Below are 14,036 nucleotides of genomic sequence, written 5' to 3' on the forward strand. Positions count from 1 at the left end.
TAGTCAACAATTTTAATGGAGTATAACTGAAAAAAAAAGAATATTGCATTATCGTATGCAATATTTAAGCTGAGTGAATAACTTACTTCACATAGCTTTTCAGATAACTTATTTTCTTCAATTGCCCAGAAAATATCATAATGGTTTTTAGTTTGGAATAGGATACATATGCATTTTATATTTTATTACAAATTATCATTATGATTAATATAATTGTTAAATAGATCTTTAAATGATAATTAATATACAGTATATCATTGATATTTAGGCATTTGCTTGATTTTTTTGACATTTTTAAATGAAAATTATTTTTTGTGGTTAAGGAAATCATTATAAAATTTCCTATTAAATCTATAAAAATACAGTTTTTTTAAATTTTTATCTTCATACAATATATTCAGAACAAATTTCCCAAAAAACAATATACCATTGTAGACAGAAAGTTAATGTAAATAGGAATTTTAAAAAATATTAATTTACACAAACTGATATTTGTAAAAACAGGCAAAAATGTTTGTACTTAAGTATTTAATTTTAGAAACTGATTCATTCTAATTCTAATTTCTAACTTTCAAAGGATGTGTAAATTAACAGAAAAGCTTCAAATAACAAATCATATATTCCTTTAGTGAGAAATGAAAGTTCGAATCTTGTTCCACGCAATTTGGGGTGTATTGCTTATATAATAGTCAATCTAATAATTAAATTGTGGTAATTAAACTACATGTAATTTCACTCTCAAATGTACTTTAACTATGAGATATAACAGGAAAATAAATAGTAGAAATCTAGAAAATATTTCATTTGGCTTTCATTATATAAGGGGCAGTCAAATAAAAACGAGACAGATGGGGAAAGTAAGTAAACTGTTTACTATTTCAAAAGTAATCGCCATAACTGCTAATACATTCATCCCACTGTGAGACAAGATGATCAATGCCTTCATGGAATAATGTTTGCTGTTACCTACAGAACCATGATTGTACCCAGGCATGCACCTCTTTGTCTGAAGCAAATCAACAGCCACAAATGTCTTTCTTCAAAGTTCCAAAAATATGGAAATCACATGGGGAGAGATTGGGACTGTATGGAGGATGTGTAAAGGCTTCCCAGCGTAACTTGAAGCATGCCATCAAGTCCAAATGCCCTGGAATGTTGACAGATGGCATCATTCTGTTGCAGGATAATACCCGCCCACATGTTGCCAAGGTTGTTTCGACTATGCTGCAGAAGTTTCGCTAGGAAGCCCTTACACATCCTCCATACAGTCCGAATCTCTCACCATCAATTTCCATATTTTTAGTCCTGAAGAAAGACATTTGTGGCTGTCGATTTGCTTCGGACGAAGAGATGCATGCCTGAGTACAATCATGGTTCTGTAGGCAACCGCAAACATTATTCCACGAAGGCATTGACCATCTCGTCTCAAAGTTGGATAAGTTATGGTGATTACTTTTGAAATAATAAACGGTTTACTTTACTTTTTTCCCATCTGTTTCATTTTCATTATATATATATATAGATAGATATAAATTAATGTTAAAATTTAAATATTTGTTTTAAAATGATGGGTCTAGCTGTAGAACAAATAATGGAGCAATTTTAAATTTCAATTATAATTGAAAATTACTTTTGTTCTAAGAATATAATTGCCATCAATAATAATTGATATACAAATATATATCTTCATTATTGACTACAGAACAAAAAGATAAAAATAAAATAGAATGATTATACAATTTTTTTATAGTAAATATTTTTAAAAATGATATTTCTGTTTAATAATATATTGTCATTTATTGATAATTAATTAGATATTTATATCAAGAAAATTGCTTGTTTTTAGCAAGATCTAGTTGTCCTTAATATTCTGAATTTTCTGTGAAAAATATTTAGGCTTGAAAAGTTCTTAATAATTATTTTCAGTTCTAAAATCCTTAAAATTTAACAGCTTAATATAAGTATACATATAAGCATACATTAATATTTGTCTGATACTGATCTATAAATAGATAATTTTAATAACAGAATTTATTTTAAGTAAATACTAAATATTTACTTTCTGCTGCTTTGTACAAATATAGGCATAAAAGTTTAGTTTTTTATTATATTGTTCTAGTATCAAACTAAACTTTAAATTACTTGAGTTACTATTAAGCTGTATAATTATGTTTCTATTGTAAACATGGCCATTAGTTTTCCTATGTAAAATTCCTTAATTTTGCCTTTCCAAAATTAAGGAATTTTAGCAAAAGGAATAGTTTAGGTGTATTGGGGTTGAAACAACTGCCTTATCTAGTTTTAATTTTTTGGCCAATATAATATATATATATATATATACAGTATTTGTGAATGAACAATAATTTATTTGTGGATGGCTAGATAGCCAAGTGGTTAAGGAGTTGGTGGACCTGAGACTGAATCAATCCTAAAAAACCCCAGGATTTTTTGGGATTGATCTGTTCTATATATGTTGGTTCTTGTCCCTTTCCATTTTTCCATTTCATTATGTACCTAACTCAATGAACTTGATTGAAAAAAGGCCCTCTTAGTGCCTACAGATTGCAAAGAGTAAAAGAAAAACTTATTCATGAGATATTTTTGTAAAACATGCTTATATATGTAATGCTTTTCTTATACATGCTTTAAAAATTTGAATATACTTATATTACACGTTAAAGTGCAAAATTATTAATAAGTATAATATAAATGCAAATATTTCAGATGTTTAAACTAATAAATTTTATATAAAATAAGTAAGTAAATAAATCTGTAATTTTTTTATAGTTATATAGGAAAAAGAAGAAAAAGAAAAGCAAAATTTAACAAAAGGAACCATGCTCATCAAAAAAGTAAATATGGTGCCACTTGGAAGGATACCAATGGAGGTATAGATTTTTGTCATTTAAAAATTATGCTAATAGTTTTTATATGAAATTATATATAACTGTTTACAATAGAAAACAATTGTTTCAACATTGTCATATTGATCACATTTTCAGTATTATCCAAATGCAATTTGTGATACAGTTTCAAAGGTGAAAATGTTAATTAGATATTTTTATGAAATATATCTGTATGTATATTTATATAATATGTAAAACTTTTTACTATTATATTTAAGAGTTTGTATTTAAATATATTTTGTTTAATTTTTAAAATTTAGTTATGTGTGTCCTGAACATGATCTAGTCTAAAGTATTAAAAATTAAAATACATTTTGGTTTTGAAGGATGATTTGTCTACTGAAAAGTGTTTAGTAATTTCTTAGCTTATGAAACTTTGATACATTTTACTTTCATATACTAGGCTATTCAGGGACTATTTCCATTTTCTTTGTTTTATACATCAAAGTTAAAATGAGAATGCACCAAAACTTTGCATATAAGTCTAACATTGCACTCCTGCAAACTGGATGTTTTCTGATAATAATATTATTTTTTAAGCCAGTCTGATTTTTCACTCCAATTTCATCAACTTTTATAAATTATGTTCAAATAATTGAAAGTTATTGGTATTAAATCAATGACTTCCATAAGTTTAAGTATTAGGTGTTATGAACTAAATGATGAAGGTTACTGAATTTTTATTTGGGAGAAATTAAAAATATTTCCTTTAACAACAGAATAATTATACTTTCAAATTCTAAAGAATATTGTAATAATTAACTGATTTCTGCTGGAGCTAGTTATTTACTTTAATTTTTAATTTAATTAATAATGCTCTAATGAAATCAAAATATGCAAACAAAATTTCCAACTTAATTCTTAATATAATCAGTGGAAAGACTGTCTTAATTTTTTTATAATACATACAGACAACTAAGCCTGAATTATACTAATGATCAAATAATAAGTCTAAATTAACTTTTGGGTTACAACTTTGCTAATTATTTCATAGATAATAGTGAGGTTGCGGCCAAAGTTTTCATCTCTAAAACATGAATGTCAAACGTTCAGCATTGCTATCTTGTAAGCGATGCTCAACATTCAATGTTTACATTTTAGAGATGAAAACTTTGGTTGCAACTTTGCTATAATTTGGGTAAAGGTAGATGATTGTGCTGCCATCTTGTATTAAATTTAATAATTATATCAATTTTTGAATTAAATTCATTAATTTAGACCTTGGGTTCTCAACATTTTTCTTTCATTGATTCCATGTAGAAAATATCCTTTTTCACTAGACCCCCATAAAATTTTTATTATTTTCCAAGATTTTTCATAATATATTAAGAAATTTATTAAATCAGTTAATGAATGAATTTTCCACGATTGTTGTCATTCTTATTTGAAAATTACTTGAAATTCTCAAAAAAGTACAATAAGTATCTGATTTTTCCATCAACTCTCAATTGATCCCTTGAGTTCATTTACCTTTTTCATAATTCCATTCATTGCTAGGGATGTATCTTGACCCTGATTTAAACTATTCTAGAAGAAAAGATTGATTCAGAGCAGGACTTGAACCCAAACTTTTGCAGTGATATGAAATTAATTAGCCAAATTTTAGCCTAATATTTAAACCAGTCTTATCATATCATCATATATGATTATTTTANCATTAAATTAATAAAAAGATAATAGAAGAATAAATAGTCCCTCCACCTACTATAAGAATTATACACAATGTAATCTCTATAAATGTTTATTTTTATTATATTATCTAAATAATCTTTACAATAAACTTGTTGATTATTAATATTGTATGTAATATTATTTACTTGTGTGTATATATGGTAGAAAACGTGTTATAAAATCAAGATTTGTATTTTTATTTGCATTAGTTTGTATCTGTGTAATTTTCAGATAAAAATAGATAATAGGTAAAGGTTATATATATATATATTTTTTTTTTTATTGATTTTTTAGGTTTTTCTCATGCAAGAATTAGTGTTAGTCCCAACAGCTACCATCCTAGACAAGGATCTATTGCAAGTGATATACAGTCTGTCAGTTCAAATTTAACTACAATGACACTAACTGCTGAAACTGGAATTCCGACAACTAGTTTAACGCCACAGCAGCTAGGAGTAATGGGTAAATTTTACATAATTTTAAACATGTAAAATATAGCATGGCCAAAAAGTTCTCATCAAATGGAATAAACACTGTTCTTATTGTTTCAGGTACAATAACTACCTGGAAGTAATCATGCTAACCTCTATACAACAAGTGGAACATGTTTTCATTCAGGGCACTGAATGTTTTCTTAAATTTTATAGGATATTGCTAACAGCCTGATATGGAGGCTCTAGAAGATCTATGTGGCAACAATAGAATTCCTGTGTTGTTCTGTGATTGACCCAAACAATAAAATTAGCTCCACTTGTTCAGAAGTCAGAATGATTACTTCAGGTGGAGGTTTTTACTCCACCTGAAACACTAAGAACAGTGACTGTCACTATTTGGCAAGCAACTTTTTAGCCATACTGTATAATATTTTTCAATATTATTCTACAAGAAATTATCTAAAATGTAACATTATCAATTGTATTAGTAACACAAATTTTTAATGATAAAATAAATACAGACACTTGTTTATTATTGAACAGTTGGGTTTCCAAGGTTTTATTGTAAGTCAAAAACTAACTATAGACACACAAATGTCCTTATATACTTTTCCAGCAAATTACTATTTAATCAAATTAACATTTTCAGCTTTATTAATAAGTCTTCATTAGGTTTTTGAAAAGAGATTTGATTTGGAAGAATATTTAAAATTTCATTATTTTTGAATGATTTTATATTTATGTTATTTTACAATGATATTACATTACATTTTCTTTAAAAATATTAATGGAATTATTGATTAAATTACAAATAAAAAAATTATGTAATTTTTATTACAAAAAATCTTTAAAAAGATTCTTCTAAGACAATACATACAAATGTGTCTTTATTCCAATCCAGTCCCTTCAAACACACATTTGAGAAATTAACAATTTCATGGTAGAGTCGACTTTTCTTCAGAAGAATCTTTTTAAAGATTTTATGGTGGAGAAGAATCTTTTTAAAGATTTATTTGTAATAATTAATTCATCCTGGCTCTGTATTTTTACCAAATGTATATTTTTAATTTTATATGAAATGCCACTGCCAGAGGGATATTTTAACTGTTTTATACATTTAGAGGCAGACAAGCAGCTTATAAAGAAAGGTCGACTCTGCCATGAAATTGTTAATTCCTCAAATGTGCATTTGAAAAGACTGGATTGGAATAAAGATACATTTGTATGTATTGTCTTAGAAGAATCTTTTTAAAGATTTTTTTGTAATAATTAATTCAATCTGGCCACATATTTTTACCATATGTAATTTTTACTNTTGAATGATTTTATATTTATGTTATTTTACAATGATATTACATTACATTTTCTTTAAAAATATTAATGGAATTATTGATTAAATTACAAATAAAAATAAAATATAAATTAAAAAAAATCATAATCTACTAAGTTTCAATTAAGAATAAAAATAAATAAAACGAAATCATTTGAAGTGCTACGAGGATGTCATGTTTTGCACCGTGTTATGAGTTTTGCCACCCCTCCTTTCTAAACATGTTATCAAATAGTGATCTACAAGTATATGATAGTGACTCACAGTCTCTGCTGTTAATGCAATGTTCTGTTAATGTAGATTTAAATATTTCTGCTATTCTTAGTTTGTATTCATCATATATTCATTTTATAAGTGCAAGAGTGGTTTATAAATTATTTTTGTTGATATTGTATTTAAGTTTATTGATTCTGTATGTTAATCATCTATTAGTTGAGCCAATGTATTTTAGATATCTATTAAATCTAACGTCATATCGTTATATATAGGGATGGAGTACACCCGGGGTCTTTATTTTGGTCAATGTAATCCTTACCATTACTTAGTAATCTGTGTACCATTGCCCCCTGTTTGTATCCTATATGAGCTCTTGTATATTTAGCAATTAATGTATATACAGATAGAGTATGGAGATAAAGTTACCAAAAATTATCTTTTTTAAGGTATTTGTATAGTTTTTCTAACTTTTTATTAGGTAACAAAATTTAATAAAATTGATTATTTAAAAATTTTTCAAGTCATAAAAAAATTTTAAAAATGTTAAAAATTTCAAAGTCATAGTGCATCTTAGAATCAATGAAAAATATGGTACTTACAATACTCTTTTAATTAATTTATTTATTCAAAACTTACTTTACTCTGCACAATAGAACTTGCTTTTATTCAATCTTATGAACATATTTTTTTGGTATGATAACTATCAAATTTAAAATTTAAATAAATTTTCTGAACAATACATATAGAATCCACACAATATCTAAATAATGCATTGTATCCATAACTAAAATTAATCTATTGTAAAATTTCTATTGAAAGAATATTTATCAGTCTGCATTTAAAATTGCTGAATTTATAAGAATGACTAATGAAAACAGAAACAGAATTACAGTAAAAAATTTATTTATTGTTAATTAAAAAATAGCATTTCATTTTTCAAATATCATTGTTCATTTTGTTCTTAAAATTAATATTTTATAATTAATATAATCTGTCTATACAAATTTCCATTTTTTGAATTATGAAAGAGTATTAATAATAAAAAATTAGCACAAATATCCATCCATTTGTATATTTATTAAATATTAAATACACATATAATAAAAAAAAGTCTAATAGTCTTGTTGATTAATTTATATAATTTCCATATGAAACAGTAAACAAGAAATATTTTAAACGCTTTAATACTTGAAAGTTTTTGTTTGTTTATATAGGAATATTTTACAGTTTAGTCTTGTAAATGATAATGAAGCCATGGTCATTTATCTGCTGTAGTTTCAGGAAAATATATCATTAGTTCAATAATGGTTCTTAATTATTGGATTACCTTCAGAAATTACAATTATCACTAAATATTATTATCGTAATAACAGCCATGTAAATTTACTTAAATATATTGAATATGTAAATAGCTAATAGATAATTATAACCTTAAATTAATCAAATTAATTTTCAGATATAATGAGATATTGGTCAAATAACATTTCTATTTTTTACATATCTGTACAAATGATAAAAAATTTATATTGAAGAGTAAATCAGGAAATAAATTGTATTCTTAAATTATTGGAATTTTTATACATTTTTATATGCTTTAAATAGCATTAATATTTTAAATATTTTGATGGTAATATTCATATATTACTTTCTTAAACTTAAACTTAATATTTATGTTATAATAATTCAAATAAATTTTAAAAAACTAGAAATAATTATTTTTTAAATATTTTAGGAATGGAAGCATTGGAAACTGCAATTGGATATTGGGAAGATGCCTTACAAAGTTATAGGTCACCAGATCAAAATGTATTATGTTTAACTGTAAGTAATATTAATGAATTATATTAAAAATATTTTTGAATTATATTGTAAATAAATAGATAATTAAATTAAATTTTTGTAATGAATCCAAATTCTTTGAAGTTATAAATTACTTTGCTAAAGTTTGTATATAAAATATTCATTAACAAGTTAGCAAGAAAATTATATTTAACTCATAATTCAAAAAAAATTTCATTATCAGTTTAATTGTAGATTATTTTCAGATGGTAATTAAGTTTAAAATATTAAAAATTGAAGACAGTCTGTTGAAACTGGAGTCAGCATTTATTCGATTTCAATGTTCCAGAATACATTTTTGACAACTGACCTTTCTTTGTAGGCTACTTGGATGTCAAAATTAAAAAATTTTCATTTAAAAATAATGAAAAAATAATCCAATTAAAAACAAAATTTTAAAATGAGAACTGGTGAAATCCAGATCTAATTTCGGTCCAGGTCTAGGTTGGTTGTCAAAAATGTATTCTGGAACATTGAAATTGAATAAATGGTAAGTCCAGTATCAGCAGACTGTATCTTCAATTTTTTATATTTTAAAGAATTTCATTATATTTATGAAATCTGCAGAAAGATATTTCTGAATATTAATATGGTAATTTTTATTACAATAATACCTTTATAACTAGCTTATATTTAGCTATATTTTAATAATTTTCTGGAATTATTCTCTAAAATTGCATTGCTGTCAATGGCTGCACACCTTAGGTTATGTCCTACATGGCAGCATCCAGTGACTGCCAGTGGAAAGAATCTTTGTACATGCGTCCAACTTGCAAGCGACTTCTGTCCAGAATGGACACATATTGTTTACAAAATGGTGGCAAGATGACTTTATCGAATGCTTGCTATGGAAAATATGACAAGCATTAAAATGGTAAATTTGACAGGTAATTGTTATCACTAACTAGATACACTACAAATATAAAGAATCTTCATAGAATAATAGAAGTTTTATTTTTAAAACATTACATTTACAAAATCAGAAATTATTAAATTATGTAAAAGATTATTAAAGTACATACAACATATACACAATTTATTTGTCATTCTATTTTCATTCCCCTACAAAATCAGCCTTTTTCTTCTTGCTTCCTGCATGCGCGTATAGAAGCGTCTCCTGGTGGTCACTGCATGCTAAATGCAGTGACCACCAGGTCACTGCATTTAGCATGCAGTGACCATTATGCATGCTAAATGCAGTTACATGCACATTTGCTTGAACCAGTTTGTTTGCTTTGCTTGGAAGCATGTTCATTCTCATGGTTGCTGGGCACTGCCACATAGGATGCACCCTTAGAGGTATGAAGGAGTACATGTCAGGAGTTGCAATTTGGCACAGAGTATTTGGTCCCAAATCATGTGCACATAAAATAAACCAGACTTGTAGGTAGTCAGGAGACTGAGAACCGGGTCAATATAAAATACAAAATGCTGAGACTGTTTCTACAAATAGGTGCGAGTGCGAGATTTGTGCATGCATTGCTTGCACTTTTCGAGACATAGTCTCATCCCAAGAATGGCTTTGCCATTTTACTTGTTTTCTGGAATTAATTTTAAATTAATTGCTGCATTTCCTTAATTATAAGATGCACTATGATTTTGAAATCAAATTTTAAGATTTTAACTATGATTTTCTTATGGAGATAAGAATTTTAAAATAATAAATTTTATTAAGGCTTTTAAGTAACAAGCTTGAAAAGAAAGAAATACGAATGCTATGGAATAAATAATATTCATCAGCTCTATTTCCTTATTCTTCTTCATACACAATAACCTTTCTCTGTATTTAACGTTTAAGTTAAAAAAAAAGTGTAAATTAAATGTTCTTTACCATCAAAGTTTATTTGAACTGATGTGAACATTGAGCAGTTTAGCCAAAGATCTTATTGGTGAATAGTGCATCCCTTGGTTTACTAATGAAATGTTCTTTTTGATCATAAATAGAAATATAAGATGCCATTGATTGTAAGATGTATCAATATTTTGGACAGGTTAAAATCAGAAAAACCAAGTCTTAGAATTGAGGAAAAATGCTATATAAATAATGTAATTATTCTATTTAGTAAGCATTTAATAGGGATTTGATGTAATAAGATGAATTTTAATTTTAAATTAATTAAATTTATTATTTAAAATTTTGATAGGATTCAGAAGAAGGAAAATTTACTCAACTTCTGCAAAAGATATTAGACAATGCCCATGATTTACAAGAAAATTGTACCCAATTATTTCTCTATGAAAATTCTGTATTGTTTAAATCAGATTCAGTATCATCTACATACCAAGAAAAAATATTAGAAACTGACTGGAGAACTATGACAAGTTTATCATCTGCAGATAGCTTTGTTTCTGCTCAAGGAGAGGTAATATATTTCAAGTATTAAATTTTAAGGTCTAATAATTCAAAATTCTCAGATATTTATATATTGACATTTAATTATATATAATCTTAATTGCTTTCAATTATTATTATTTTTATTAAAATATTGTGAGATCCGGGGGATTAATTAAAATTAAAATGGGAAATTAAGAAAGTGGAAAAACCTTCGTTTTCTTTCCACCTGGCATTTCCATTACCCTCTGATTTGAGAGATAACAAACAATTGAATGACCATAATAAATCAACAATCTTTATGATGTTTTGAGTAAGTTTTTATGATAAGTCCAAACATTTAATTATTGATGAAGGAGAACGTCAAAATTGTCTAAATTATGAGGTAAGAAGAGTCAGAACACCTGGCAGAGAATATCAACAATCTGCCCAAATTGTCAAAGTCTTATGGCCCACCTCAGTTGTGCCAGGGACATATCATGAACTTGGAATCACAACAACATGAGTCAGCATAGTAAAGTCTCACACTCCAGAGGATAAAAAGGGCTGACTTCAGAGGTTTGGGGTGGACATACCAGGAGGAGCATAGAAGTTCTACTTGCTAGCTTCTATCTCGCCATACTACAATAGACATCCCTGGAAGCAGCTTTACTTGCCATTCTCCAAGCTGAACTTCATCTCCAGAGAAGACTGGACCTAACTGGTAGGTCTCGACTATAACAAAAGACCTCAATCTCTTTCTCAGAGGTAGCATATTTAGATTATTGTAAACTCTCTCTTGATTGACTTAGATATAAAGCTTTAGTATATATCTTTGGTATATTGCTTACGCAAGGTAGGAAATACCTTAGTGTGTCAGCTTATTGTATTATACACTTTTTTTGTTCATTAAACTGTTTTAGTTGTTAAATGAGTTGTGTGTGGACTTCCTGCAGAGAACCAGTCACTCTATCGACTTATCCATACTCCCTCCCCACTTGACAAATAGCCCTCCTATTTAATAGTTATCCAGTGACATAGTGAGCGGCCTTTACTGGGCTGATGTTGGAGAAAGGGTTAGGTTCACACCTCAACCCTCGGCTTCTTACAATATTATTATTATAGTTTAATGTAGAAAAATTATATAAAATTGAATGAAATGAACTTGTAAAATAGTTAATTGTGTTTTTACTACTTTAGGTTGCTGACATAAGGGATTTTGATGAATTTCTTGAATTAAAATTTGATACTCAAGATCTTTTACTTTATCAGGCAGCAATGAAACAGTTTGAAGAAAATAATATTCCCTACAGAATTCTTAGGTAAAAACCAAAATTTTAATCTAGAATAATTTTTTAATAACCATTTAATTTATTAAATAAATAATAGGCAATAATGTTTTATTTTATAGGACTGATTTGCTCAAATGTCAAACTGATTATGAATACATTGCTAAACTACATTGTGTTAGATTGGCATTTAAAGTAAGGTTTCTTAGTATCTTTAGATTTTTCTTTCAAAAATTGTAAATTTAAATTAATTTATTATAGTTATTAAAATTATCATGAGATGTTCAGCTGCCTATCTCTAGATAAACTACTTTGTATCTAATTATTAACTTAGCCTTATTACAGTCCAATAATTTGGCAGATTGTTTGGTTTTAATTAAAGTAATCAAACTAATTCACATTAAGATTTGATGATTTATTTTGAAAATTAATTAGAATCTATATAGAAATTTTATTTAGCTAAATAAGTTTAAAGAAATTTAAATATGTTGAATATTAATAAATCTCAGCTTACGTGAAGAAAATTCTTAAAATTTGTATAAAACTATTAATTACTGAATATATAAAATTTGTACAGATATAAAACAATTTTTGTACTAATTTGTATTAATAAAGTAACAAAACTCTTTATTTCATTGTTTAGATGTTATTGTCAAAAGAAGAAAATAAACTTTGGTTTATTGAAATTGGAAGTCAACTTCTAACAGATCTGATACTGTTTGCTGAGAAGGTAATTTATCAAGAACTACTGACATGAGCTAAAAATTTGCATTACATTTGTTATAACTAACAGCAGTTAAACTGTTATTTAATTATTTTATTAATGTTTTTGTGAAATAATTGAATTATTAAATTTTGGAAATCGCTAGTAACTGTTTGTGATGAATATATTTCATCAACAAATAAAAAATATACTGTTGAAAAATGTTTACTTGTGGATTTATTTTTATCATCTCTGAGAAATATTAAATTATTAATCTTTTTTTAACTTTTCTAAATAACAAATTTAATATTTGATTCTGTTTTTCAAATATTTTCATTATCTATCAGGAAACATTTTATCACTAAATTAATAAATTTATTAAATTTTTAGACAAGACTTTAAATTTATTCTTGTTACTTCTTTTCAATTATAAATTAAGTTCATATTTTAAAATAATTTTTTTCAATTTTTAAATAGTCAAATTTATTAGATTATTTATTTATCATTAAAGATATAACAAACGTTATAAACAAGAACATTATTATGTTATATGTTAACATTATTAATTAAATTATATAATTAATATAAGATTTAATTGTGATTGTTTATTTTTAGGATCCAAGAGATTGCTTAAGAGCATATGACAATATATTGGAATTTATTCAGCAGGAAGAAAATTGGTTAATAATGGAAGAAGAATTAAAAACTAGAGGAGTAAGAATTTGATAATGCGATTTAGTAAATAAAATATTATGCTTGTTTTTATATATGACAGAATGATCTGCTATATGATTGGCATGATCTTTAGAATGATTGCATACCTTAAAGTGCAATAGTGATTTTAGTTAAGCAACATTTTGGTTGACAAAATGAAGCAAATTTATTTTAATGTAAATGCATGTACTGGCACATTTTTAATTACAGTATGATCTATTTTTCAGGCAATTATATTGTTGCTGTTCAGAATAGACTAATGGGAATTCATTTGGATATAGTATACCAGTAATTGTTTAGTTGCTGACTTATGCATGAGTCAGCAACTAAATAATCACTAGTGTGGTAATTTTCACATTTGAGAGTCAAAATTTAAAAATTACTGGTAATTTACCAATAAATCAGTAACCATTTGAAAATTTACTGTTTTACCAGTAATTTTTTTATTATTTTACCAATAATACTAGTAATACTTTTATATTACTAGTTATTAGCTATACTAATATTATAAAGAAGTTATACTAATATTATTAAGAAGTTTGTATGTAGTGGGTAATCTCCGAAACTACTCATCCAATTTCAAAAATTTTTTCACCAATATTTAGAATGGAACTTCAGGGTGG

The 14,036-nt window shown here is 26.3% G+C and overlaps 1 protein-coding gene across 1 annotated transcript in view; it reads left to right on the forward strand.

The window, feature by feature from the left end:
- The first annotated feature begins 2,786 nt into the window (after positions 1 to 2,786).
- LOC111621626 (mitoguardin 2-like) overlaps positions 2,787 to 14,036 on the forward strand; it is a 31,541-nt gene continuing 20,291 nt past the window's right edge. The window contains exons 1-8 of the mRNA XM_023363835.1: positions 2,787 to 2,888; positions 4,872 to 5,039; positions 8,290 to 8,378; positions 10,541 to 10,759; positions 11,908 to 12,029; positions 12,119 to 12,191; positions 12,640 to 12,726; positions 13,315 to 13,413. Coding sequence (XP_023219603.1) covers positions 4,973 to 5,039; positions 8,290 to 8,378; positions 10,541 to 10,759; positions 11,908 to 12,029; positions 12,119 to 12,191; positions 12,640 to 12,726; positions 13,315 to 13,413 — 756 coding nt within the window. The 5' untranslated portion in view covers positions 2,787 to 2,888; positions 4,872 to 4,972. The remainder of the gene's footprint in view (positions 2,889 to 4,871; positions 5,040 to 8,289; positions 8,379 to 10,540; positions 10,760 to 11,907; positions 12,030 to 12,118; positions 12,192 to 12,639; positions 12,727 to 13,314; positions 13,414 to 14,036) is intronic.

The sequence above is a fragment of the Centruroides sculpturatus genome, unplaced genomic scaffold, assembly GCF_000671375.1.
Source record: "Centruroides sculpturatus isolate CEXI.00-Female unplaced genomic scaffold, Cexi_2.0 scaffold35, whole genome shotgun sequence".
Classification (NCBI taxonomy): Eukaryota; Metazoa; Arthropoda; class Arachnida; order Scorpiones; family Buthidae; genus Centruroides; species Centruroides sculpturatus.